Here is a 23,781-nt window from a genome sequence, read left to right as displayed (position 1 = left end):
GGGGGCGGGGGGGCTCGGACAAAAGGAAAGGCGCACCACCCCCGCCGGCCCTCGCGCGCGCCGGGCGGGCAAGTCACATCTGGAATTCATTGCTGCGGCCTTCCGAAAGGGGAGGAGAGGAGGGCGGGGCGAGTGGGGGGGCCAAGGCGGCGCCTCTCCCCGCCCCCCTCTTCGTCTATCCCCAGCCCGGGACGCAGACGAGCCCGGCGGGCAGCCCCAGCCCCAGCCGAGGCCGTCCCGGGGACGCTGATGCCAAAGCCCCTCGGGCCAGGGCAGGGACCCGGTCCGCCTAGCCAGGTGAGCATGCGTGGCAAGGGGGAGGAATAAAAGGCGGGCTCGGTCCTCTCGGGTCGCGGGATCCGAGCCGTGGTGGGGAGGTGGGGGGCCTGGCCGGGGTCGGGGGCGCGCACGCGTCGCCGTGCTCCTGCTGCACTGAGGAGTGGTCGCCGTGCGCCCTCTCCACGACTCCAGGCGGCTCCCACGGGCTCGACCGCGAACCCCTGACTGCGCTTACCCAGCGGCAGGAAGTTGGCTCCGAGAAGGCGGAATCCAAGCCCTTTTGGCCGGAGACTGGGAGGCAGGACAGCGTGCCCGGGGAGTTTGGGGAGTGCGTAGGAGGTGGGTAGGGCGCCCCTCTTGGCTAACTCCGGTTGAGCAAAAGGTGCTGCGCGCCGCGGAGCTTCCAAGCCAAGGGGCGGGGCCCCTGAAGAGGGCAGTCGGCCCATCTGCACATCTGGCTCTCTGCCTCAGTTTCCTCGAGTAGTCTTCAGTTCCCCCGCGGGGACCTGGCTTTGTTCTGGAAGAGAAGGGAACGTGACTGTGTGGCTCCGGCGCCTCTTTTCCCCCCTGGGGCCCGGAGATGGGGCGTGAGTGCAGGCGCGCGTGGCATGGGCCCCGCTTGGTCCCAGGCCCAGCAGAACTTCAGAACCTCGCCCCCTCCTCCGGCACGAACTGACTCACCCGGGGATTTCCACCCCCTCCCCAAACTCTGTTCTAGTCAGATGCTCCAGACGCCACGCGCTGAGCCCACAGTCTCCACTGTGGCGCGACACCGGTGTGGCACTTGCGGTGCGGCTGAGGTTGGTAACCCCCTCCCCCCATGTCTTCTGGGAATATTGAGGCAGGGCACCTGGCGGGACGGAGAGGAGTCCCCCAACCCCACTTGTAGATGTGAAGATACTGTGCGTGTGTATGGCGAAAGAGAAAGGAGGTGCGGCCCCAGCAGCCTGGAGTGTGGATACCGTACATTCCACCGCCAGATAAGGAGGCTGAGACTGTGGCCCAAGGGCGGGGGCGGGTCCTGTCGCCGTTTTCTGGGCATCTGGGCTTCGCCTAGTAGGGAGGACTGCCAGCAGACCAGGGGCGTCTCCAGCCTCCTTTGCTGTTTGGGGCTGGAGCCTCCACCCTCCCTGGCCCACTGGGGCCTCATTTGTTTTTCGTTGGTTGGTTGATTGGTTGGTTCCTTCATCCATCCATCCATCCATCCATCCATCCATCCTACATGTTTTCTGAGCACCTTGTGTATGCTAGGTAGCAATCCAAAGGGGCTGCAAATGGACTTGGTTGCTGACACTTACATTCTACTGTGGAAGCCAGACAAGAAACTAGAAATCATGCTTTTCAAAATTGTTAAGTGCTGCGAAGATAACAAAGCAAGATGCTCTGAAGGTACAGTGGCTGTAACAGACCAGGGGTCAGAGCAAGTGACCTTAAAACTGAAATTTGAAAGATGAGGAGACCCCTGGGGGAACGAAGACTACTCAAGGATTTGGGGAAAGGGCATGTCAGGTGGAGGAACAGCAGGGACAAAGGCTAGGAGCTGGGGTTGGCCTGTAGGAGGCCAGTGTGGTTGGAGTAGAATGGCTCTGGGTGAGAGTGGGAGGAAGCTAACTGGCCAAGGGCCAGGCCCTTTGGGGCAGTGGGGAGCCATGGAAGAATTTGGAGTGACATATTGGAGCTCCACTGGCGGCTGTATGGAGAATGGCAGTGCAGGAGGGACCTGACAGCTGAAGAGAAACCAAAAGAAAGTGTGTTGGGGGGGGCCCTGCCCTAGGCAAGAGGCATGGGATCAGTGAGTGACCATTGGGAACTGAACCACAGGGCCTGCCTCAATGGAACTTGGGGGAGGGGCTCCTGGAAGCACTGAGCTTCCTCCTGCCTTCCTCCCTCCTAATCATACCCTGAACAATCTCGATCTGTGTCTCTTCCCTGCCCTTCCCAACCCTGTCTCTTGTTCCCACTTGTCCTTCTTGCTCCATTTCAGGCCTGGACATTACCTGATTTCGAGTCCAGTGACCTCTTACTGAGCCTCTGGGAGGGAGTCAGGGTTGCCTTGGTAAAGGTGAGCAGGAGTCAGGCCCGGTGTGTAGCCAGGCCTGGGAACCGACACAGGGAGGAGAAGCAGGCAAGGCATGCATTTGCTAGCCCCAACCTGGGGCTGGCTTCCTTTCTGGAAAGCATCTACCTACCTTAATATTTAGCACAACTCTAGTTGGGAAGATGAAGTAGTGTGGGCCTCAGTTTCCCCTTCTCTTACTAGGAGAGCCACCCCTCCTGAGGATGCCTACAAGCCTCCTGGGGCTGCAGAAAATGAGGGTGCAGTGCCCTGGTCTTCCCTCTCAGGGAAAAGATAGACTTTTTGGTCAGTTCCTGGGATTCGAGGGCTGAATCCATTTCTTTTTTATTATTTTAAATATATATTTTTATTGATTTCAGAGAGGAAGGGAGAGGGAGAGATATAGAAACATCAATGATGAGAGAGAATCATTGATCGGCTGCCTCCTGCATGCCCCCACTGGGGACCGAGCCCGCAACCTGGGCATGTGCTCTTGGCTGAAATTGAACCTGGGACCCTATAGTTCGCAGGCCAACACTCTATCCACTGAGCCAAACCGGCTAGGGCTGAACCCATTTCTTATTTCTCCAGGAAATGGCCATAAATCTTTCTCTTGGCTGCCTGACTGGAGACGGTGGTGGCCCCACTTCAGGGAAGGAGGGGGCAGCCACAGGACAGGCCCTGCGCTTCTGGCCCCACTAGCAAGGGTGCTTCCCAGGCCAGTGTTGGGTTTTTGGTTCTCAATTTTAAACTCCAGGAGGGTCCCAGTAGGCCAGGGCAGCCTGGGGATGTCTGGTTAGGATGACCTGGCGGTCAGACTACAGTTCAAACTCTCCCCAGGGACATTCACACAGTTTTAATTCTCCTCAGAAAGAAGTGAGTTCCAGCCTCCAGAAAAGGACCAGTTCAGTGGTGGTAGCTGCTGAGCCCTCCCAAACTGGGCCAATCAGATGCCGAAGATGGAAAGCTCAGGCCAATAAGCGAATAGCTCAATACCCTGGAATTGAAAATAAGCCAATCAGGGTGCGGGCTGTTTCTGGCCCAACAGTGGGTCTGGTCAGGCCAAGCCTGCTTCTGGCCCTCTGCGGCGGGCAGAGGGCATCGGGGCGCCAGAGGCTCTGTCCTGTACAGGAACAAGGGGCCTCTGTGTGGCGATCTGGGCAGGGCAGCAGCCCCGGGGATGCACACAAGCCCTTCTCTGTTCCCAAACTAGGACGGATGTCCCTTCGCCCAAGGGGAGCAGCTGCTTCTCTGTCAGGCCAAGGTCCAGGCCACCTCCCAGAAGGGGCACCGGTGACGGTGACAGAGATAGCCAAGCGACCCCGGAAGTTCCCCATCACTCCCTGGCTCACTAGGAACCGGCCTAACCAGCCTTTTCTGGAAGGCGGTTCCTGACACACATGTGGTCCCTGCCAGGCCTTGGCAGACATGTTTCCAGGGATCTGGGGAGGGCTCTTCCTGTGCCCCATCCCCCATCCCCATTTAGCAAATAGTTCCCCTCCTGAAAGGCAGACTGCACCGCTCCTCTGAGACACCTCCCTCCCAAGCTGGAGGGCGGCCATGGTGTCGGCCTTGCATCCTCTCTGCACCTCTTCCCGCCCCCTCCCCCACGGATTGGTTTTCCTTGAGAGGGGGTGACTCAGGCTTTCATGGAAACAAATACCGTCCCCCCTCTCCGCGGGGCTGCACGCCCCCTCACCTCTCACATGACTTCAGCACAGCTGCCCCATCCTCCCAGCCAGGACCTCCCAGACTGGTCTCCGGTGTCTCCCCCATCCCATCACCCCCTCCCAGCCTTCCCCACAGCGGATGTGACTGGGGAACCAGGACTCCACCCTGTTTGTTCTAGGGGCCTCACATCTGGATTTCATCCTGCCTGGGAGGGGGTGCCAGCGCCCTGCCTATCCCTCTGGACCCTCTGTCCAAGGGCAGGGCTAGATGGTGCTGATGAGAACAGGCTGTTGGGAATCCTGCTTGGCTGGCTCAGTCAGCATCCCCTCCCAAAAGATTGGGTGGAAGACATCTAGTCCCAAGCAGAGTGTGGCAGGAAGAAGGGAGCTAATCATACTTATTACCTCGTGCAGCATTCAACAGGATTTTTCTGTCACCCTGTGAAGTGGGCTTTCTTCTCCCTGTCGCACAGATGAGGATGTTGAGATTGACTTGCCCAAGATCCCACAGCATGTCAGAGGGGGTGTGGCGCTGACACTAGATTGTCTTCCAGGCCTGTGTCCTCTGGGATGACATGACTTCTGGGATGCTGGAACCTCAGGGCCAACCTGGTTTCTCCTCAAGACCTTATTTTGGGAGCACCCATAGCCTCAAGGCTTACGCCCAGCCTAAAATCTAGGGCAATGGGTGGTAATGAGCAGGGCATGGTGCTGTCAGCATCAAGCATCTCTCTGAGCCAGGTTAGCAGGTGGCACAAGGCCCAAGGCTCCAGTGTATTTGAGAAAAGGGGCAAGCCCTCCAGTTCCTGCCCACAGCTCCACCTCTGGGTAGGTGGGCAAGGCTTCTGGAAGTCCACTTTGTGTCCTTCATGCCATTTGGGGGAGCTTCTGAGAGACAGTGCAGCCTAGAGGCTGTTGAGGCGTTGGAGCTGGTCTCTGGCTCTGCCACTTACTAACTTTGAGACTTTGGGAAAGTGAGTTGACTTCTCTGGGTTTCCCATCTGTAAAGCAAGGATCATGATCATTTTGACTTCATGTGGCCACTCAGTGAGGAGTGCTGGCCCTGGGACTCAACCCCTAGACGTCCAAAGTCAGAGCCCAGGAAGCATCCACAACCCTGACCTGTCTATCTGTCTCTTCTCTCTGCAGCTCTGACAGCTCCATGGCCTCAGCTGGCCACTGAGCCCCACCATGGGCAGCCTGTACTCGGAGTACCTAAACCCCAACAAGGTCCTGGAGCACTATAATTACACCAAGGAGACGCTCGACGTCCCGCAGACACTCTCCCGTCAGGTGGCCTTGGTCCTCATCATCATCCTGTGCTGTGCCATCGTGGCAGAGAACCTGCTGGTGCTCATCGCAGTCGCCCGCAACAGCAAGTTCCACTCAGCCATGTACCTGTTCCTGGGCAACCTGGCTGCCTCGGACCTGCTGGCGGGCGTGGCCTTTATAGCCAATACCTTGCTCTCAGGCTCTGTCACCCTGCACCTGACACCTGTGCAGTGGTTTGCCCGTGAGGGCTCGGCTTTCATCACACTCTCTGCCTCTGTCTTCAGCCTCCTGGCCATAGCCATTGAGCGGCATGTGGCCATTGCCAAGGTCAAGGTCTACGGCAGCGACAAGAGCTGCCGCATGCTGCTGCTTATTGGGGCCTCATGGCTCATCTCACTGGTTCTTGGTGGCCTGCCCATCCTTGGTTGGAACTGCCTGGATCACCTCGAGAGCTGTTCCACCGTTTTGCCGCTCTACACCAAAGACTACGTGCTCTGTGTGGTGACCATCTTCTCTGTCATCTTGTCGGCCATCGTAGTTCTGTACGTCCGCATCTACTGCGTGGTCCGCTCCAGTCATGCCGAGCTGGCTGTCCCACAGACGCTGGCCCTTCTCAAGACAGTTACCATCGTGCTAGGGGTCTTCATTGTTTGCTGGCTGCCTGCCTTTAGCATCCTCCTCCTGGACTATGCCTGTCCCGTGCGCTCCTGCCCTATCCTCTACAAGGCCCACTACTTTTTTGCTTTTGCCACCCTCAACTCGCTGCTCAACCCTGTCATCTACACGTGGCGTAGCCGGGACCTGCGGCGGGAGGTACTGCGGCCCCTGCAGTGCTGCCAGAAGGTGACAGGGGTGCAAGGACGGGGGGATGGGACCCCACATCACCGCCTCCTGCCCCTCCGTAGCTCTAGCTCACTGGAGAGGGGCACCCACATGCCCACGTCGCCTACGGTTCTGGAGGGCAACACAGTGGTTTGAGGGACATGTGGGCTGACAACCAGGCCATGGCAGAGGGCTCCATGGAGAGGTGCCACGTGACCTCAGACAGATGTGGGGCTGCCAAGCAAGGTGGCCCACGCCACAGACCTGGGTGATATTGAAAATATATCATACCTGGGATGGCCAGCTGAGGCACTGACCTGCTGGAAGAAAGAGCTGCAGCAGAGGCCTGGAGGCCAGTGCGGTGACTTGCGTGACCCCTTCAGAACTGGCTCAGGGGAGGTCTGAGGTTACCTGCAAAGGGCCTGGTAACAGCAGGCAGGCACTCAAGAGGAACTCAGGGCAGGAGCAATTTACAACTTGGTACAAAGGATTTCATTTCACGACTGTCTGACCCTCCACCTTGCCACCTTCTGGCAACCTCAGGCCCCTTCCCTGGAACCAGTGCCCCAGGGGCTGAAGGCTCCTCCCTTACTGTCTGGGCAGCCCCAGCTAATAGTTCCCCAAGCCCAAATCCACAGCTTCCCCAAATGTCACCAGCTGGTACTTTGGCCACTTCTTCCCTTTCCTCTTACTCCACGAGATGCCAGGAAACCACGGATGGGGCGGCGGGGAGTGGGGGGGCCTGAACCCCATTCTCAGACCTCATTGGCACGTGGCATAGCCGGAACCTGTGGCCGGGAGGTGCTGCGGCCCCTGCAGTGCTGCCAGAGGGTGGCGGGGGCCTCCTCATTGGCCAGTTGTACTATTTGGGGCACAGAGAAATCACCAAGGGCTGGAAAAACCTGTCTGGGGAGCTGAGGAGAGCTCAGCATGGAACTTGAGAAAGTTCTGGGGTAGCTGTTAGCCCAGGACCCTTCCACCTCCCCCCAAAACAACCATCCCCAGGCTACTGCCACCTCCAGCCCCAGCTGAGGTCCCAGCTCTCCTAAGGCAGGGCAGCTTGAGTCCACTGTGCCTCCTTTCAAGTTGTAGTGAATGGAGCAGGGAGTGGGGGTGCCGAGGACATTTGTGGGGGCTCATCCCCCAACCTGCTCCAGAAGGACTTTGCTAAATCCTGTGGATAGATAGAAGGGTCATTGCGGTACAAACATATTTATGTGTCTCTCGGTGTCTGTGCGTGTCCTTGTGTGTGCATGTGTGATGTCTGCGACCTGTGCCCATGTTTCCCCAGAATGAATGCTATTCTGTCTCCTTATGTCTGTGTTGAAGCTGCCAAAGAGGGGTCCGGCCCCACACAGACCCCTTCGTAATCGCTGGCTCATTCCCCCACTTGAGAGCTGGGCTGCAGCTCACCTGGGGAAGGAAACCTCATGCCTCAAAATGATTTCTTGTGAATGCAAAGGTTGGGAGGGTCTTTTGGGGGGCAAGGAGCCAGATGGGGGCTTGCCTCCCCTTATTCAGCTCCCCAGATGCCCCCATGCCCCATGTCTGAGACCAGGCCCAGGCCAATAAACGGTTCAATTTCTCTTTCTGATGGTTCAATTTCTCTTTCTGATGCCTGTTTGTCTTTTCAGGTTTACGGTGGTAGTTCCCCCATTATCGCTTTGTGGCTGGGGGTGGATGGATGGGGGAGGGTGGCGGCTGCCCTGGCAACCCACCACTCTTGCCAGTCTTCCCATTTTGTGTCCCAGACCAGGGCTGCAGTGGCTGCTGAGAAAACAGGGTCAACGCTGGCATTTCCCCAGGACAGTTGTCCAGGGCCTTCCTCTTTTCCTTCAAGAAGGGTCTGGTGGCTGGTGGGGACCCCTTTCTCCAACCCAAGTACGTGTCTCTCCCTGGGGCATTATCTTGGGGCCCAGTGGCCCACAGGGTCCTCCAGAGAGCAGTATTCCCCGGGAAAATGGCTGACTAAGCACTTTCCAGGCACGTAGACATGACTCCTCAGCAGGACTCCTTTTATGGAACTGTGGGTTTAGAGAAGTGACGTGATCTGCTCAGGGTCACACAGCCCGTTGGAGCAGTACCTGTCTGGATTTGAACTCAGGTGAGCTGACTTGAGATCCTGCCAGCTCTAATGCTGGGCCAGAGAAAGGATCCTCAGCCCCCTCTTTGCCATGCATGGGACCAGGAGAAGCCCAGATGGAACACAGCTGGAGGGTGGGTACCTAGCTCAGCTCCAGGGTGATACCCGACTCCTTTGCCCAGAGGCACAGGGCTCAGTGGCTCCTTTGAAGAGCTGCACTTTGATTGGGAACACAGAGCCCAAGCTGAAGCCTCGCCCAGCAACGCCAGCACAAATACTAGGGCGGTCAGTGAGAGAGGAGTGAGACAGGCAGCAGCCAGAGGCCGAAAGGCCTGCACCCCCATTGGAATTCCCCTCCCGCCAGTAGTGCAGAGACAACCTCTGCAAACCTGAGGCCTGGTTGAGTTGGAGGGAAAAGGCATAGGCCAAGCAAGAATCAGTAAATTTCCCCCAGCCCTAACCGGTTTTGCTCAGTGGATAGAGCGTCAGCCTGCGGAATCAAGGGTCCCAGGTTCGATTCCAGTCAAGGGCATGTACCTTGGTTGCAGGCACATCCCCAGTGTGCAAGAGGCAGCTGATCGATGTTCCTCTCTCATCAATGTTTCTAACTCTCTATCCCTCTCTCTTCCTCTCTGTAAAAAATCAATAAAATATATTTTAAAAAATAAATAAATAAATTTCCCCCAAATACTTACATGCTTCCACCGTCTCCTCCTTCAGGCCTTTGCTCAAATGCCACCTCCTTGTAGAAGCCTGCCCTGACCACCTCCCTTCCCCATCTAGCCCATCACCTGGCAGTATTTTATATAACAATTTACCTGTTTTCCCCCATTAAAATATGAGAACCTTGAAGTAAGGATTGCATCTGTCTCCTTCACCACTGTGTCTAGCATGTTAAGCAGCACTTGGCTCCCCACCACAGGCCCTTTGCACCTGCTGTTCCCTCTGTCTGGAATGATTATCCCCCAGACATCCTTGTGATTCTTCTCTCCTTCAAATCTATATTCAAATATACCCTGGGTGAGGCCTCTAGCCTCGCCATACATGAGTTTCTTTTTTTAAAAAAATATATTTTTATTGATTTCAGAGTGGAAGGGAGAGGGAGAGAGAGAGATAGAAACATCAATGATGAGAGAAAATCATTGATCAGCTGCCTCGTGCACACCCCCTACTGGGGATCAAACCTGCAACCTTGGCATGTACCCTTGACCAGAATCGAAGCCGGGACCCTTCAGTCTGCAGGCCAAACCAGCTAGGGCTAGTTTCTTTTCCTATCTGCCTCTCTTGCTACTCTTTTAACATGGAACACATTTTGCTTCATCCTGTTTATTTTTTATCTCCCCTTTAGAATGCTAGTTCTATGACAGCAGGGGTTGGTGTCTGTCTTCACTGTTTGGTCCCAGAACAGTGACTAGCACACAGTAGGTTCTCAATAAATGTTTGTGAAATAAATGAAAGCAAAAGCAAATGATGGTCATTTCAGTAAGTGGTACTCTCATCAGCACTCTTAACAGGTTAAGGAAACTGAGGCACAGAGAGAGCAAGTGAACTGTCCAAGCTCATGTAGCATGTGAGTGGAAGTGTCAGGATTTGAACCCAGGCAGCCCTTGATTGAAAATGGCAATCACATCTGATCCTCCTCAGTATCCTGAAGATCCACCTTACTGATCTCTCAAATCTTGGAGCCTAGAATGGGAGGGACCAACCTAGAGGGAGGCAAGATGACTTTCACCTCCTTTCCCCCTAAAGCCTGTTGGATATTAGGAAGCATCAGAATCATCTGGAAGAACCTGTTAACATGCAGATTCTTAGGCGTTGCAGTGAGAGATTCTGATTTGAATAGGTCTGAAGGGACCCCAGCAACGCCTGTTTTTCACCAAACACCGTTAGGCATTATCTTGAGACCATAGTCTAAGAAGGTTCCAGACTCCATAATCTCAATAGAATTTCTTGCATTGATGGAACCATATTAGCCCTGGCCACTTGTGAGCTATTTAGCACTTGGAATTTGGCTAGTGTGATGCAGGGACTAAATTTTAACTCTAATTTAAATGTAAATAGCCGTGATTGCCATTAGCAGTTCCACAGTGTGCACGTCTGGTTTCTGCAGCCTCTGGGCAGCTGAACTCTTGGCATTATACCACCAATTCAACAAAAATTCTTGAGTCTCACCATATCATTGTTATGAATGACATGGTAGCTTCCACATGTCACGTCATAATTTTGGAATATTTCTTTTAATAATGAGAGCAAGATTAAGCTCAGTGCCTGGCCAGCATGGCTCACTGGTTGAGGCTTGACCTATGAACCAGAAGGTCACGGTTCGATTCCTGGTCAGGGCACATGCCCGAGTTGCAGGTTCGATCTCTAGTGTGGGGCGTGCAGGAGGCAGCCAATCAATTATTCTCTCTCATCATTTATATTTCTATCTCTCCCTCTCTAAATCAATAAAAATACATTTTAAAAATATAATAATTTAAAGAAAGATTAGGCTCAGCTGCAAATAGAAAACAAAATATTAGTAATTTAAGAAAGAGAAATGCGTGCCTGACCCCTGGCTGGAAACTTTATCCACATTCATCAAATAAATGGACTCTCAGGCTTGCGGGAAGTGGGGGGGAAAGAAATGGATTTCTCATATAAAAGAGTTTCAGAGGAAATTGGTCTGGGTAAGAAGGACAGATGCCTACTTCTTAGCATCCAGGCTCCCATCTGTCTGCCTGTCCACCGGTCCACCCATCCATCTACCTAAATCTATCTGTTTATCTATTTATCATCTATCATCCATCTAGCCACCTAAATACTTTGTTTCCTAAGAACAAGGCATTCTCCTAACCTCAATAAAATTACCAAAATCAGGAAATCTACAAACCTTTATCAGATTTCACCAATTGTCCCATTACTGACCTTTATCACAGAAGAAAATCCCAGACCACTTGTTGAATTCATTTATCTTTTCAGTCTCTTCAATCGGTTGGGCGTTCTCCCGTGCACTGAAAGGTTGAGGGTTGGAGCACATGCCCGGGTGTGGGCTTGATCCCCAGTGGGGGGCGTGCGGAAGGTGGACCATCGATGTTCTTCTCCCTCTAAAAGTCAAGTTTTAAAAATCAAAATAAATAAATAAAGGATAGTTTCTGAACCTTTATCTTTTGCAACCTTGACATTTTAGAAAAATATAGGCCTGTTACTCAATAGAATGCCCTTCAACTTGGATTTGTCTGATATTTCCTCATGATTACATTCAGGCTATGCATTTTTTGGCAAAAATATCACAGAAGTAATGTGTTTTTCTTAATTAGCCTAATTACCAGCCATGCTAACTTTTATCACTTGGTGGTATCTGCCAAGTTTCTCCACTTTAAAGTTACTATTACCCTCTTTGTAATTATTAACTGTCTTGTAGGGTGGTACTTGGAGACTCTGTAAACAGCCTGTTACTCATCAAACTTTTACTCCTTTAGCATCCATTCTTGTCTGAATCAATTATTACTCACTGGATATCTTTAGGAAAATAGGAGGGCATCACATCATTTTATTTGTAGATATGCCACTTTTTATCTTCAAAAGAAAATAATACTTTTTTTTTCCAACTTAAACACAAAACCATGATTATACTTATAAAAAGTATCAGTCAGCCCTAGCAGGTTTGGCTCAGTGGATAGAGCGTCAGCATGTGGACTGAGGAGTCCCGGGTTCGATTTCAGTCAAGGGCATATGCCCAGGTTTCAGGCTCGATCCCCAGTGGGGGGCATGCAGGAGGCAGCCGATAAAAAATTCTCTCTCATCATTGATGTTTCTAGCTCTCCTTCTCCCTTCCTCTCTGAAGTCAATAAACATATTTTTTAAAAGTATCAGTCAGTGTTAATATTTTCCTTTTTTTATAGATGTATCTTTTATTATTTTTCAATACAATCTATTTTGCTTTCCCAAATTAATTTATTCATAAGCTAGTATATTTAACATACATTTTCAGACATTTTTCTCTTCTTCAATTTGTTTATTGAAATTTACATTCCTTCAAATTCTCATTCCAATCTTACCCTTATATGATAAACCTCCTACAATTATGATCATCTAACCACTGTTTTCTTTTTTTTTTTTTAACATTTTATTTATTTGAATTAGAATTCAAATAAGGTCCTCACATATAATTAGTTAGTGGATTTCTTAAGTATTGTTTAACAGCCTTTCCTTGTTAAACAATAGGCTTAAGCACCTATTTAATGTTGTTTAACTGAGGTTGAGTAATTCATTTGTTGAAGAAACAGGTTGTTTGCCCTGACAAGTTTCATAATTTGTTATCAGCTGATGGCATCCCCTTATGTCATGTTCCTCTTCCCCAGTCAGATTTGAGATTGATATTTTTGGCTTCAATTCTTTACAGGTGGTGCTGGAAACTTCCAACAGGAGGATATGTTATTTCGATGTTCCTCTCTCTTTTACTGGTGACTAAGACTGATCAGGGGGTTCAGAGGCCATCAGTCAGACCCCACCTTTGTAAATTCCCCATCCAACCATTCCCTAATGGTCTGATCATCCATGAACAACTGTTGCCTGGACTCATTGTTGCATGAGCAGTCTTCAAAGGGTTTCTAATCTATTTCCCCATCCTCACATCCTGGCCAGTTTTCTCATTTGTCTACAAGGCAAATGTACTTCCCCCCAAATCAAACTCACAAACCTGGTGTATTGGTCACCACTCTAACCAACTGAGCTACGCAGCCAGGGCCAGGACTCTGCATTTTGACTCTGGGCCACTTCTGATGTGAATCATGCATGACTTACAAATGCTGGTCTGAGGCCTGATAAAGGGCTGTGAAGATACTGCCTCGAGGAAATATAGGACAAGGTCATTGCTTCCTCATTTCCTTGTGGCTAAATCCCTCATTCTCATCCAGGATGATTCCAAATGTCTCCAGGGGACATTTGGCAATTATAGAGACACTTGGTTTTCCCACCTGGGGTGGCAGTGCTCCAGGCATCTCGTGGATAGAGGTCAGACATGTTACTGATCGCCCTGAAATGCACAGGACAGTCCCCCATGACAAAGGACTATCCGGCTCCTAATGTCAGCAGCGCTCAGCTTGAGAACAGCACATGCCCCTCTGGCTCCTTCCACCTGGTCAGCTGGGTCAGGACTACTAGGCCACAGCCGATAGAGGGAGAAACCTTCTAGAGACATCCCCAATGCGCCAATTGGAGACTCTGGTAGTTTTGCCAGGTAGTTTTAATAACTTGGTGAGCGCCTTTGGAGAGGTGGTGGTGGTTAATTAGTGGTTATTTCCCCAGGTAGGAGGAGCTTCACGTGCAGTGTCTCTGATATAAGGGCCAGGGCAGGCCCGCTTCTCATCCCTGCTCAGTGGGGCGTGGACCATTTTCTTTGCAGTTCAGGAGCAGACGCTGTTGTGCTTTTACTTCCTGTGCCAGCAGGTGGGTGATTCACCCAGGTCTCAGCCTGTTTTTCTCTAGGGCCCGGTGGCTGTAATGGCCTGTGGGGACCCAGGCAGGCTGATGCTGGCTGGGCTGAGGGTGGAAAGGTGGGATAAAGGTCTTGGAAGGAAGAAAGGAAGCCCAAGTTTGAAGTACATGAGAGAAGTGGGGATAAGTACCCTGGTGACTTATATAAACAAAGTCAGGTGATATGTACTCTTTTATGTCTGGTTTCTTGCACACAGACTAATGTTTGTTTGTTTTTTGAGATTTTTCTATAGTTTTGCATGGAGTTGTCGAGTACTCATTCTTGATACTAAATACTAGTGTTCCGCAAACTAGGCCATATTCATCCCATAGCCTGTTTTTGTGTGGACTGTAAGGTAAGAATGGTTTTCCCACTTTTGATTAGAAAAAAAACAGAAGAAAACAATATTTTATGACGTGAAAATAACATTCACATTTCAGTGTCAATAAGTAAAATTGAATACAGCCATGCCCACTCATTTACAAAATCATCTGTGGCAGCTTTCACCCTACAATGGCAGAGTTGAGCTGTTGTGACAGACAGTATGGCCCACAAATTCTAAAATATTTACTCTCTGACCCTTTACAGAAAAAGTTTATGACCCCAGTGTATCGTATTCCACTGTATAAATAAGTAGCTGTCATTGTTTCTATTGGTGTTAGACATTTACATGGCCTTCAATTATTGGCTATTGTGAAGAAAGCTGCTTTGAACATTTTTGTACATCATTTGGTGGATGTGAGCACACATTCCAAGAGTGGAGTTGCTGGGTCATAGGGCAGGCATATATTTAGCTTTAGTAAATAAGCCAACTTGTTTTCCAAAGTGACTGTACCGTTTTCAACTCCCCCAGCAACACAGGAGCGTCCTGGTGTTGCTAACAATTGCCAGTTTTTTTTTTTCATTAGAGCCATCCTGGTGTGGGTAGGAGCTGATATTGCACTGAGGCTTCATTTTGCATTTTCCTGATGACTAATGAAGTTGAACAGCTTTCCGTATGAGTCTGCCATTTGGATATCCTCTTTTGTGAAATGCCTGTTCAGCATTTTTGTCTACTTAGTAACAAAGGAATTGTCTGTCTTCTCATTAATTTGCATGAGTCCTATGTGTATTGTAGACACGAGTGCTTGGTTGGCATATATGTATGGCTTGTCTTCAGGGGGTACCTTTAAGAACAAATTCATTTTAATATAGTCTAAATGTTTTCCTTGATGATTAACGTGCTTCGTGGCCTGTTAAAGAAACACTTGCCTATCCCAAGGTCACAAATATGTAGAATATAGATGTCTTATTTTAAAAGCTTTCTTTAAATGTTTTTAATTTATTGACTTTAAAAATATATATACTTTTTAAATTAATTTCAGAGAGGAAGGGAGAGGGAGAGAGAGAGAGAAACATCAATGATGAGAATCATTGATCAGCTGCCTCCTGCACGCCCCCTCTGGGGATTGAGCCCGCAAACCAAGCATGGGCCCTGACTGACCTCCTGGTTCATAGGTCAACACTCAACCATGACCTCCTGGTTCATAGGTCAACACTCAACCAGTGAGCCACACTGGCCAGGCTGATACTTTATTTTTAATTAGAGAGGGAGGAGAGAGAAACATCAATTTGTTGTTCCACTTACTTATGGATCATTGGTTGCTTCTTGTATGTGCCCTGACCCCATACCGAAACCTAAGTGTATTGGGATGAGGCTCTAACCAACTGAGCTACCTGGCCAGGGCTTAACAGCTTTCTTGACTTTGCTTTCCCATTTAGATCTGCAAGATGTTTGGAACTGAATTATGGTTTGAGCTAGGGATCAAAATAACACTTTCTTCCGTAAGGCCATCCAACAGACCCAGCACCATTTATTACAAAGACCATCCTTCCCCCACTGCTCTCCCAGTTGTTTTTGTTTGACATAAATAACATAGCCACATGCTCCAGTATTCAAAAGGGCAAAAAGATATTCAGAAGAATTCCTCTTCCTGCCCACAGCTTCCATCCTGCTAGTTAACATTCTTTATCTCTAGGAAGTTATCTGTTTCTTTTCCAAGGTTTTATGCAGAGACAAGTAAATATACATAATTACTCCTACCCTTCCCACCTTTTTACATAAACATAGCACACGATGAATTCTGTTCTGCATCTGTATTTTATTTCCACTCACGGCTAGGGAACTCTATGATATTCTGTGAGAAAATACCCTTTTGGTTTATGTTGTTTGAGGTCTGTCACTGTGTGAATGGAACACCTTTTCTTTAGCTAAGCATCGCTGAGGGAAAAAAGGTTTTTCCCTCTTTACTACAGTCAAGGCTTAGTGAAGAACTATATCTGCTTCTCATTTTACACATGTGGATGAGTGGCTCTCAGGAGAAATTCTTGTAAGCAGAATAAGTGAATCAAAGGGGGGTGCATTTGCTTTTTGATGGATATTTGCAGACTGAGCATTTAATGTGAGGAAACAGGCATCATACCCTAATCCTTGAATCTCTCTAAGTCTTTATTGCATGCCAACTATATCCTGGGCACTTTACTGGACATAGGTGGGGGGATGAGTGACATAAACCATCACCCCAAAATATGTGACTGCCAGCTGAGGTAAAGGCTCTGAAAGAAGAGAGCTGTAGTTCTAAGAGCCTAGCAGATACCTGATAGGGCTAGAGGAGGAAAGGAGAGGCTCCTTGAAGGAGGTGATGGTTAAGACCAATTAGGAAGAATGATTAGAGATTCTCCAAGTAGGAGAAGTGGACACATAGAACAGCAGGACTTTCCAGGCTAAGAGAATAGCAGTGCAAACATTTTCTATGGCTGCCTAACAAAAAGCCCCAAAGTCTAGTGGCTTAGAGCAATACCCATGTATTATCCTTCAGGGTTTCTGTGGGTTGGGAATTTGGGAACAGCAAAACTGAGAGCTCCAGACAGATATTGGCCAGGGCTACAGTCATCTGAAGGCTTGACTGAGGCTGGAGGAGCACTTCTAAAGTGGCTCACTCACCAGGCTGAGAAATTGGTTCCTCGTCCTATGGACCTCCCTGTAGGGCTGTTTGAGCATCCTTATAACATGGTGTCTGGCTTCCTCCATGAGAACAAGCTTGTGTTGTGATGGCTTCTAGTCTCAGAAGTCACGTGCCTTTACTTCTACAGTCTTCTCTTGGCCACACAGACCGGCCTTGATTCTGTGGGAGACGACTCCACAAGGGCATGAATCTTGAGAGGCAAGAGATGTTGCGGGCCCCATTAGAGGGTGGCTACCACAGGTCTTAGGCAAGAAGGGGCTGGAAGTATCCAAGATGTAGCTCAGCTGGGGTGAGCAAAGGAGTGGCAGGGCTAGGTTAGTAGGGGTTGGGGGTTACCCTAAGTGCCCTGAGAAGCCATCTAGGTGTGTGGGATGGGCTTGGGAGGAGATGGCAGGATCAGATTAGGATTCTGAAAAGATCCCTCCCACTGCCATGTGGAGAATAGGTGGGGGAGAGCTGAATGGCAGCCCAGGAAGGATGCTGGGCCAGTGTTCAGGAGAGAGGTGAAGGTGGCCTGGGCCAGGGAAGATCAGCTAATTGACTCAGGACTGTTTGAAGAAAAACAAAACAAAACAAAACAAAAAACACCTAGCTTGGCAGCAATCCTTGAGGCTGCTGGGCTTTGCTCCAGGGGAGAGACCTTGGTGGCTGTGACTAATTCCCCAGCATGTGGGCATGACTCAGTGCTGACCTTCTGGCTGACCTTGGCTCAAGATTGTGACCACCCCCTCACCAGCCCTGGCCCCCCTTGGGCTGATGCTGGCCTCTTCTTCCTTATAGCTGGAGGCTGGAAGCAGGGAGCTTGGACCTGACAAGTCTTTTCTCCTGAGGGGTTTGTGAACACTACCAAGAGGTGGAGGTGAAGTGAATGCCCACAAGAGCTGAACCTGGTTTCTTCTGGAAGTTCCAGTCTTGCTAAAGGGAGGAGCCCATTTCTAGGTGGGAGAGGGAGTCTCTGGGGGCCCAACCAGTCACTGTGGAGGTTCCTGAAGCCATGAGTATCCTTTCTCCATTGATTTAGCTGATATTTTTTTTAGCTAAAAACTCTGGAATGAAGCAGGTGACTCATGGATTAGAGACAAACCTGAGCTGATTTGGGCCTCAGTTTCCCTGTTTGCAAAATGGAAATTACATTGTTCTGGGGGAGAAATGGCTTGATACCTACCAACATTTGCATCAGGCACCTCCCATGTCCTATATATTAATTCAACTGATACTTAGATTCCTGTGGATGAGTCCTTGGAGCATCAGATGTGAAGGAGGCAGACCAGTACTTGCCATCTGGAGCTCATAACCTTTGCAGGGATTGGGCCAGCATCTGTTTTGGTAAATACGGCCCAGGAAGGATGCTGGACTCTTACTGGGACAGCCATACCTACTCATTTATGTGTTGTCTATGGCTGTTTTCATGCTATAATGGCAGGAGTGAGTGGCTGCAACAGAGAGATAGGACCCACAAAACCTGAAACATTTACTACCTGATCCTTTATAGAAAAACTTGGTGATCCTTGCTCTGTTCTAATGGAGCAGACAGACTACAATAGATGTAAAGAGAATCTCTGACAGTAAATGCTATGAAGGAACTGGGTAACGGGATAGAGTGACTGGTAGTGGTGAGGGGTTGCTTCCAGGTGGTCAGGGAAAAGCCTTTGGGTAGCAGCAAACTTTGAGTTGTGTGACTCTCCCAGAAGAGTAGCCTGGGTGCCCTGGCCAGTGTGGCTCCATGGGTTGGAGCATCATCCCAAAATACACCAAAAGGTGGCGAGTTCAATTCCCAGTCAGGGCACATACCCAGGTTGCAGATCTGGTCCCTGGTCAGGACGCGTAGGGGAGGCAGTGGATCGATATTTCTCTCTCATATTGATGTCTCTGTGTGTGTCTCTCAAATCAATAAAAAATATATGTATATCCTCAGGAGAGGATTTAAAAAAAAAAAGTGGCCTGGACAGAAGTGACAGCAAAGGCCAAGGCCCTGGGTCACAGAAGAGCTTGAGAGACTAACAGTGGGTCAAAGCTGGAGCTCGGTGAGAGGAAGAAGGAGACGCCTTCAGGCAGGACCTGTAAACGGAGTAAAATACTTAGATTTTAGTTCAAGGGCTAAGTTTTAGTTCAAGGACTATGAGAGTTTTAGTGGGGAAGAGGAAAATGGCACGTTCCGAAAAAAAATTTTTAAGCTCTTTAGATACAGTGGTCTGGGGGGTCAGAGAGAAGGCTGCTAGAATAGTCTGGGTGAGTGACGATGGCAGTCTGGGCTGAGGTGGTGGCAGAGGAAATAAGCAGAAAGGCCTGGGCTAAATTTCAGAGGAAGAACTAAGATTCCCCATGCTTTGCATGTGAGGGGAGGACACGAGTTAGAGATGATGTCTGGCTTTTTGCCCCTGAGCAACTTGAGAGCAGGTCCAGTTGGGCTGGAAGCCCAGCTTTGGCACCAACTTGTTCGGGCTCTTGAGCAAGTCTTTATGTCCCTGAGCCTTTGCCCCTTCTGTAAAATGGGTCAATTATCTGCTGGCAAAAGGATTATAAAGGTAACCCACCTGAGGGGAGCCTCCAATAGATAGTGTTCTCCTGTGAGCTGAGGCCCCTGGCCGGCAGCTCTGAGGCCCCTGGCCGGCAGCTCTGAGGCCCCTGGCCGGCAGCTCTGAGGCCCCTGGCCGGCAGCTCTGAGGCCCCTGGCCGGCAGCTCTGAGGCCCCTGGCCGGCAGCTCTGAGGCCCCTGGCCGGCAGCTCTGAGGCCCCTGGCCGGCAGCTCTGAGGCCCCTGAACAGCAGCTGGTCTGCTTATGTCTCCCCTTCCCTCACCTCCCTTCTGGTCCTGTGAGCACCCCTTTTCCTAAGGTGGGCTAGGGGCCCAGAGCAGGCTTCTGACAGGTCTATGGGACTTGAGCCTCACTCTGGTCAGATTGTCTTCTATCTGCTATTCACTTTCTGCCCCTCTCCTCAGTCCAATTCCCCCAGTGCTGTCCCTTTGGCATCCCAGGGCCTGACAGCAGGCTCTTTTGCATGCAGGCTCTGGAGGTAAAGACACCTGAGATCATGGTCCCTGCTGCTTACTGGTCCCTGAGTTTATGATCTTGGGTAAGCAGCCTCTGAGGCAGGCTCCATTGTAATAGCTATCCTAGTCCATGGGAAATGGGGTCCTGATATCTCCCTTAATGCTTAAGAATTAAATAACTTCTCTAAAGAGCCTGGTGCAGTACAGAAGTGCTGATTAAATATTAAATTAATAGTTATTAACTTTAGTTCTAATATTTCCATTCTCCTGGATCTTGCTATGTGTGGGTAACCCATAGCAACCAGAGGGCCTAAGGTCCACTTCTGGCCAGGCCCACCTCTCCCTCCCAGCTGCTGTGGAAACTAGGTTTATGTTTGTGTTTATGAACACATTCACTTACACGTTTTGTAATATAAAAATGTAAAACTGTATCATTATTTTTAACTCTGTTCTGGTGCTTCTGTTATGGCAGATAAAGTACTTAAAAAAAAAAAAAACCCTCAGCCCTAAAAACAAACAAAAATAAACAATAAGATAGGCCTTTTTTTGTGGGTTTTTTATTGTGGTAAAAAAAATAGTATTTACCATCTACAGTATTTACATACTGTACTATAATACAGAACAGCATTGTTAACTACATACATTCTCTTGTGCAACAGATCTCTGGCACTTTCATCTTGTAAAACAAACTCCGCTCTATTGAACAACTTCCCTTTTCTGCCCTCCCACTAGCCTCTGGTAATCACCATAGTTCTTTCTCTACCCAAGTTTGACTACCTGAGATATCTCCAATAAGTGGAATCATACAGTATTTGCCTTTTGAGACTGGCTTGTTTCACTTACCATAATGACCTCAAGGTTCATCAGGTTGTTTCAAAGGCCAGGATTTCCTTTTTTTTTTTTAAAGTAATAATCTTGAAATGAGCATCCTTTATAGGTTATTAAGAGAAAACAATTAGACAAACCATTTATTTAAAACCCTTTTAAAAATCTATATTGATTGAATTGACTGTTACAATGGAGATAGAAGTATTGACTTTGGAAAATTTGTCTAAGAATTAGTTCTTTTGTTGTTTTACTGTTGACACTATTACAGATGTCCCGATCCTCCCCCGCCCCCCCCCCCATCTTTTGCTTACCTCCACCTACCCTGCTACCCTTCTCCTGGCCTTCATCACTCTATTGTCTGTATCCATGGGTTATGCATATATGTTCTTTGGCTGATCCCTTCACCTTCTTTCATCCAGTCCTCCTCCTCCCTTCCCCCCTACATTTGTCAGTCTGTTCCAAGTACCCATGCCTCTGGTTCCATTCTGTTCATCAGTTTATCCTGTTCATTAGATTCCACATAAGTGAAATTACATGGTACCCGTCTTCCTCTGACTGGCCTGTTCTACCCAGCACAATAATCTCCAGGTCCATCCATGCTGTCACAAAGGGCAAGAGTTCCTCCCTTCTACATCTGCACTGAATAATAATATTAATAATAATTAATATTAATAACAATACAAAGGCTGAATAATATTTCATTGTATGTATATGCCACACTTAAAATATTTTTATTGATTTCAGAGAGGAAGGGAGAGGGAGATAGAAACATCAATGATGAGAGGTAATCATTGATCAGCTGCCTCCTGCACACCTCCCAATGGGGACTAAGCCTGAAACTCGGGCATGTGCCCTGACATGTGCCCAGGCATGACCTCCTGGTTCATAGGTTGACGCTCAACCACTGAGCCATGCCAACCGGGCTATGACACATTTTCTTTATTTTCTCTTTTAAAACATATTTTTATTGATTTCATAGAGGAAGGAAGGAGAGATAGAAACATCAATGATGAGAGGTAATCATTGATCAGCTGCCTCCTGCACACTCCCTACTGGGGATCGAGCCTGCCACCCGGGCATGTGCCCTTGATTGGAATCGAATCCGGGACCCTTCAGTCCTCGGGCTGATGCTCTATCCACTGAGCAAAACTGGCTAGGGTGTCACATTTTCTTTATTCATCTACCAATGGACATTTGGGTTGCTTCCACCTTTTGTTTTTTATTTTTTATTTTTATTTTTTTTAATATTTCTTTATTGATTTCAGAGAGGAAGGAAGAGGGAGAGAGAGATGAAACATCAATGAATCATTGATCGGCTGCCTCCTGCACGCCCCCTACTGGGGATCGAGCCCGCAACCCAGGCATGTGCCCTTGGCCAGAATCCAACCTGGGACCCTTCAATCCCCAGGCCTACGCTCTATCCACTGGGCCAAACTGGCTAGGGCGCTTCCACCTTTTGGCTACTGTGAATAATGATGCAATGATCAAACTGGATATGCAAATATCTCTTTAAGATCCTGTTTTCAATTCTTCTGAATATATACCCAGAAGTGGGATTGCTGGATCATATGGTAGTTCTATTTTTATTTTTTGAGGAACTTCCACACTTTTCTGTAGCTGCTGCATCATTTTACATCCCTACTAACAGTGCAAATGGGTTCCGAACTCTACACCTTTGTCATACTTCAATTTGGATAATGGCCTTCCTCATGGATATGAGATATTTCATTGTGGTTTTGATCGGCATTTCCCTGATGGTTAGTGTTGTTGACCATCTTTTCATATGCTTATTGGTCATTTGTGTATCTTTTATTTCAAAAGAATTTGAAATGTGTATGCAAATCCTTTCCCATTTTTTAAATTGGGTTATTTGTCTGAATTGTAGTTCTTTATATACTCTGGATGTTAACTCCTTATGGCATATATGGATTGCAAATATTTGCTCCTATTCCATAGGTTGCCATTTGTTGATTGATTCCGTTGCTGTGTATAAATTAAATTTGATGTAGTCCCATTTGTCAATTATAGTTTTTATTGTTTGTGCTTTTGGTATCATACCAAGAAATCATTGTCAATCCCATTGTTGTGAAGCTGCCCCCCTCTGGTTTTCTCCTAGTTCTATAGGTTTGGGCCTTACATTTAGGTCTTTAATCCATTTTGAGTTAATTTTTACATATGGTATTAAGTAAGGGTCTAACTTCATTCTTTTGCATATGAATATCCAGTTTCCCCTGCAGCATTTGTTGAAAACTATCCTTTCCCCAGGTTCTGGTGCTCTAAAACAAAACAAAACAAAACAAAACAAAACAAAACACCCTTTTATTTATTTAAGCCCTCACTCCAGGACATTCTTAGAGAGAGGAAGGGAAAGAAAGAGAATCTTCAATCGGTTGCCTTCTGTGCACTCAAACCTGCAATCCAGGTATGGGCCGACCTGGAATGAACTGACAGCCTCCTGGTACACTGGAGGACGGTCAACCAACTGAGCCACTCAAACAAGGTTCTGGTGCTTTTTTAAACATACAGGCTGTAGAAGTGGCCCGGGTCTCCCTAAATTGAGATCCTTGGTGCTAGTTATACATCCTGATAATTTTTTGGAGTAGATGCTATTAGCCTCCCCCCCCTCCCCCTTTAATATTTCCATTGATTTTTAGAGAGAGTGGAAGGGAGGGAGGAAGGAGGAGAGACAGAAACCTCAATGTGAGAGACTAATCAATTGCCTCTGGCATGGGTCCTAATGGGAGCAAGGGTCAAACCTGTAACCCAGGTATGACCTTGCAACAACCTTTCTGGGCGTGTGTGGGTTGATGCTCTAACCCACACCGGCCAGGGCTAGCTCTTTTTTATTATATACATTTTTTACGGATTTCAGAGGAAGGAGGAGAGAGTGATAGAAACATCAATGATGAGAATCATTGATCCGGCTGCCTCCTGCACAACCCCTATGAGCCCGCAACCCCAGCATGTGCCCTGACCAGAACCCTTCAGTCCGCAGGCCCACACTCTATCCACTGAGCCAAACCGGCTAGGGCCTAGCTCCTTTTTATAGATGAGGAAACTAAGGCTGGATCCAAATGACCTGCCCAAGGTCCTTATAGCGAGCAAACATGTAGAGATGGGATTGGAACTGAGAACTTGAATCCAAGGCCTACATGCCTGAATCCCATGGGGATCCTCCCTTTTTTATTCCCAGCATACTGGAAAGAATGAATGAATGTCTCATGCAAAAAGCTTGGAGCAAACGCTGGATCTTGGACAAGTCCACTGCTCCATGCGGGGGTGCACATTCGTCTCGCGCATGCGCACCCCCTGGGCAC

General features: G+C 48.8%; 1 protein-coding gene across 1 annotated transcript; it reads left to right on the top strand.

Annotated features, from left to right (window-relative positions):
- S1PR2 (sphingosine-1-phosphate receptor 2) lies at positions 1-7,701 on the top strand. The gene is made up of 2 exons (XM_080672339.1): positions 1-297; positions 5,155-7,701. The coding sequence occupies exon 2, from the start codon at positions 5,197-5,199 to the stop codon at positions 6,253-6,255; it is 1,059 nt and encodes a 352-aa protein (XP_080528465.1). The 5' UTR covers positions 1-297; positions 5,155-5,196; the 3' UTR covers positions 6,256-7,701.
- Positions 7,702-23,781: the final 16,080 nt, after the last annotated feature.

This window comes from Plecotus auritus (genome assembly GCF_963455305.1).
Source record: "Plecotus auritus genome assembly, chromosome: 6".
Classification (NCBI taxonomy): Eukaryota; Metazoa; Chordata; class Mammalia; order Chiroptera; family Vespertilionidae; genus Plecotus; species Plecotus auritus.
Note: the sequence above shows the minus strand (reverse complement) of the source record. Positions and strands in the feature narration are given on the sequence as shown.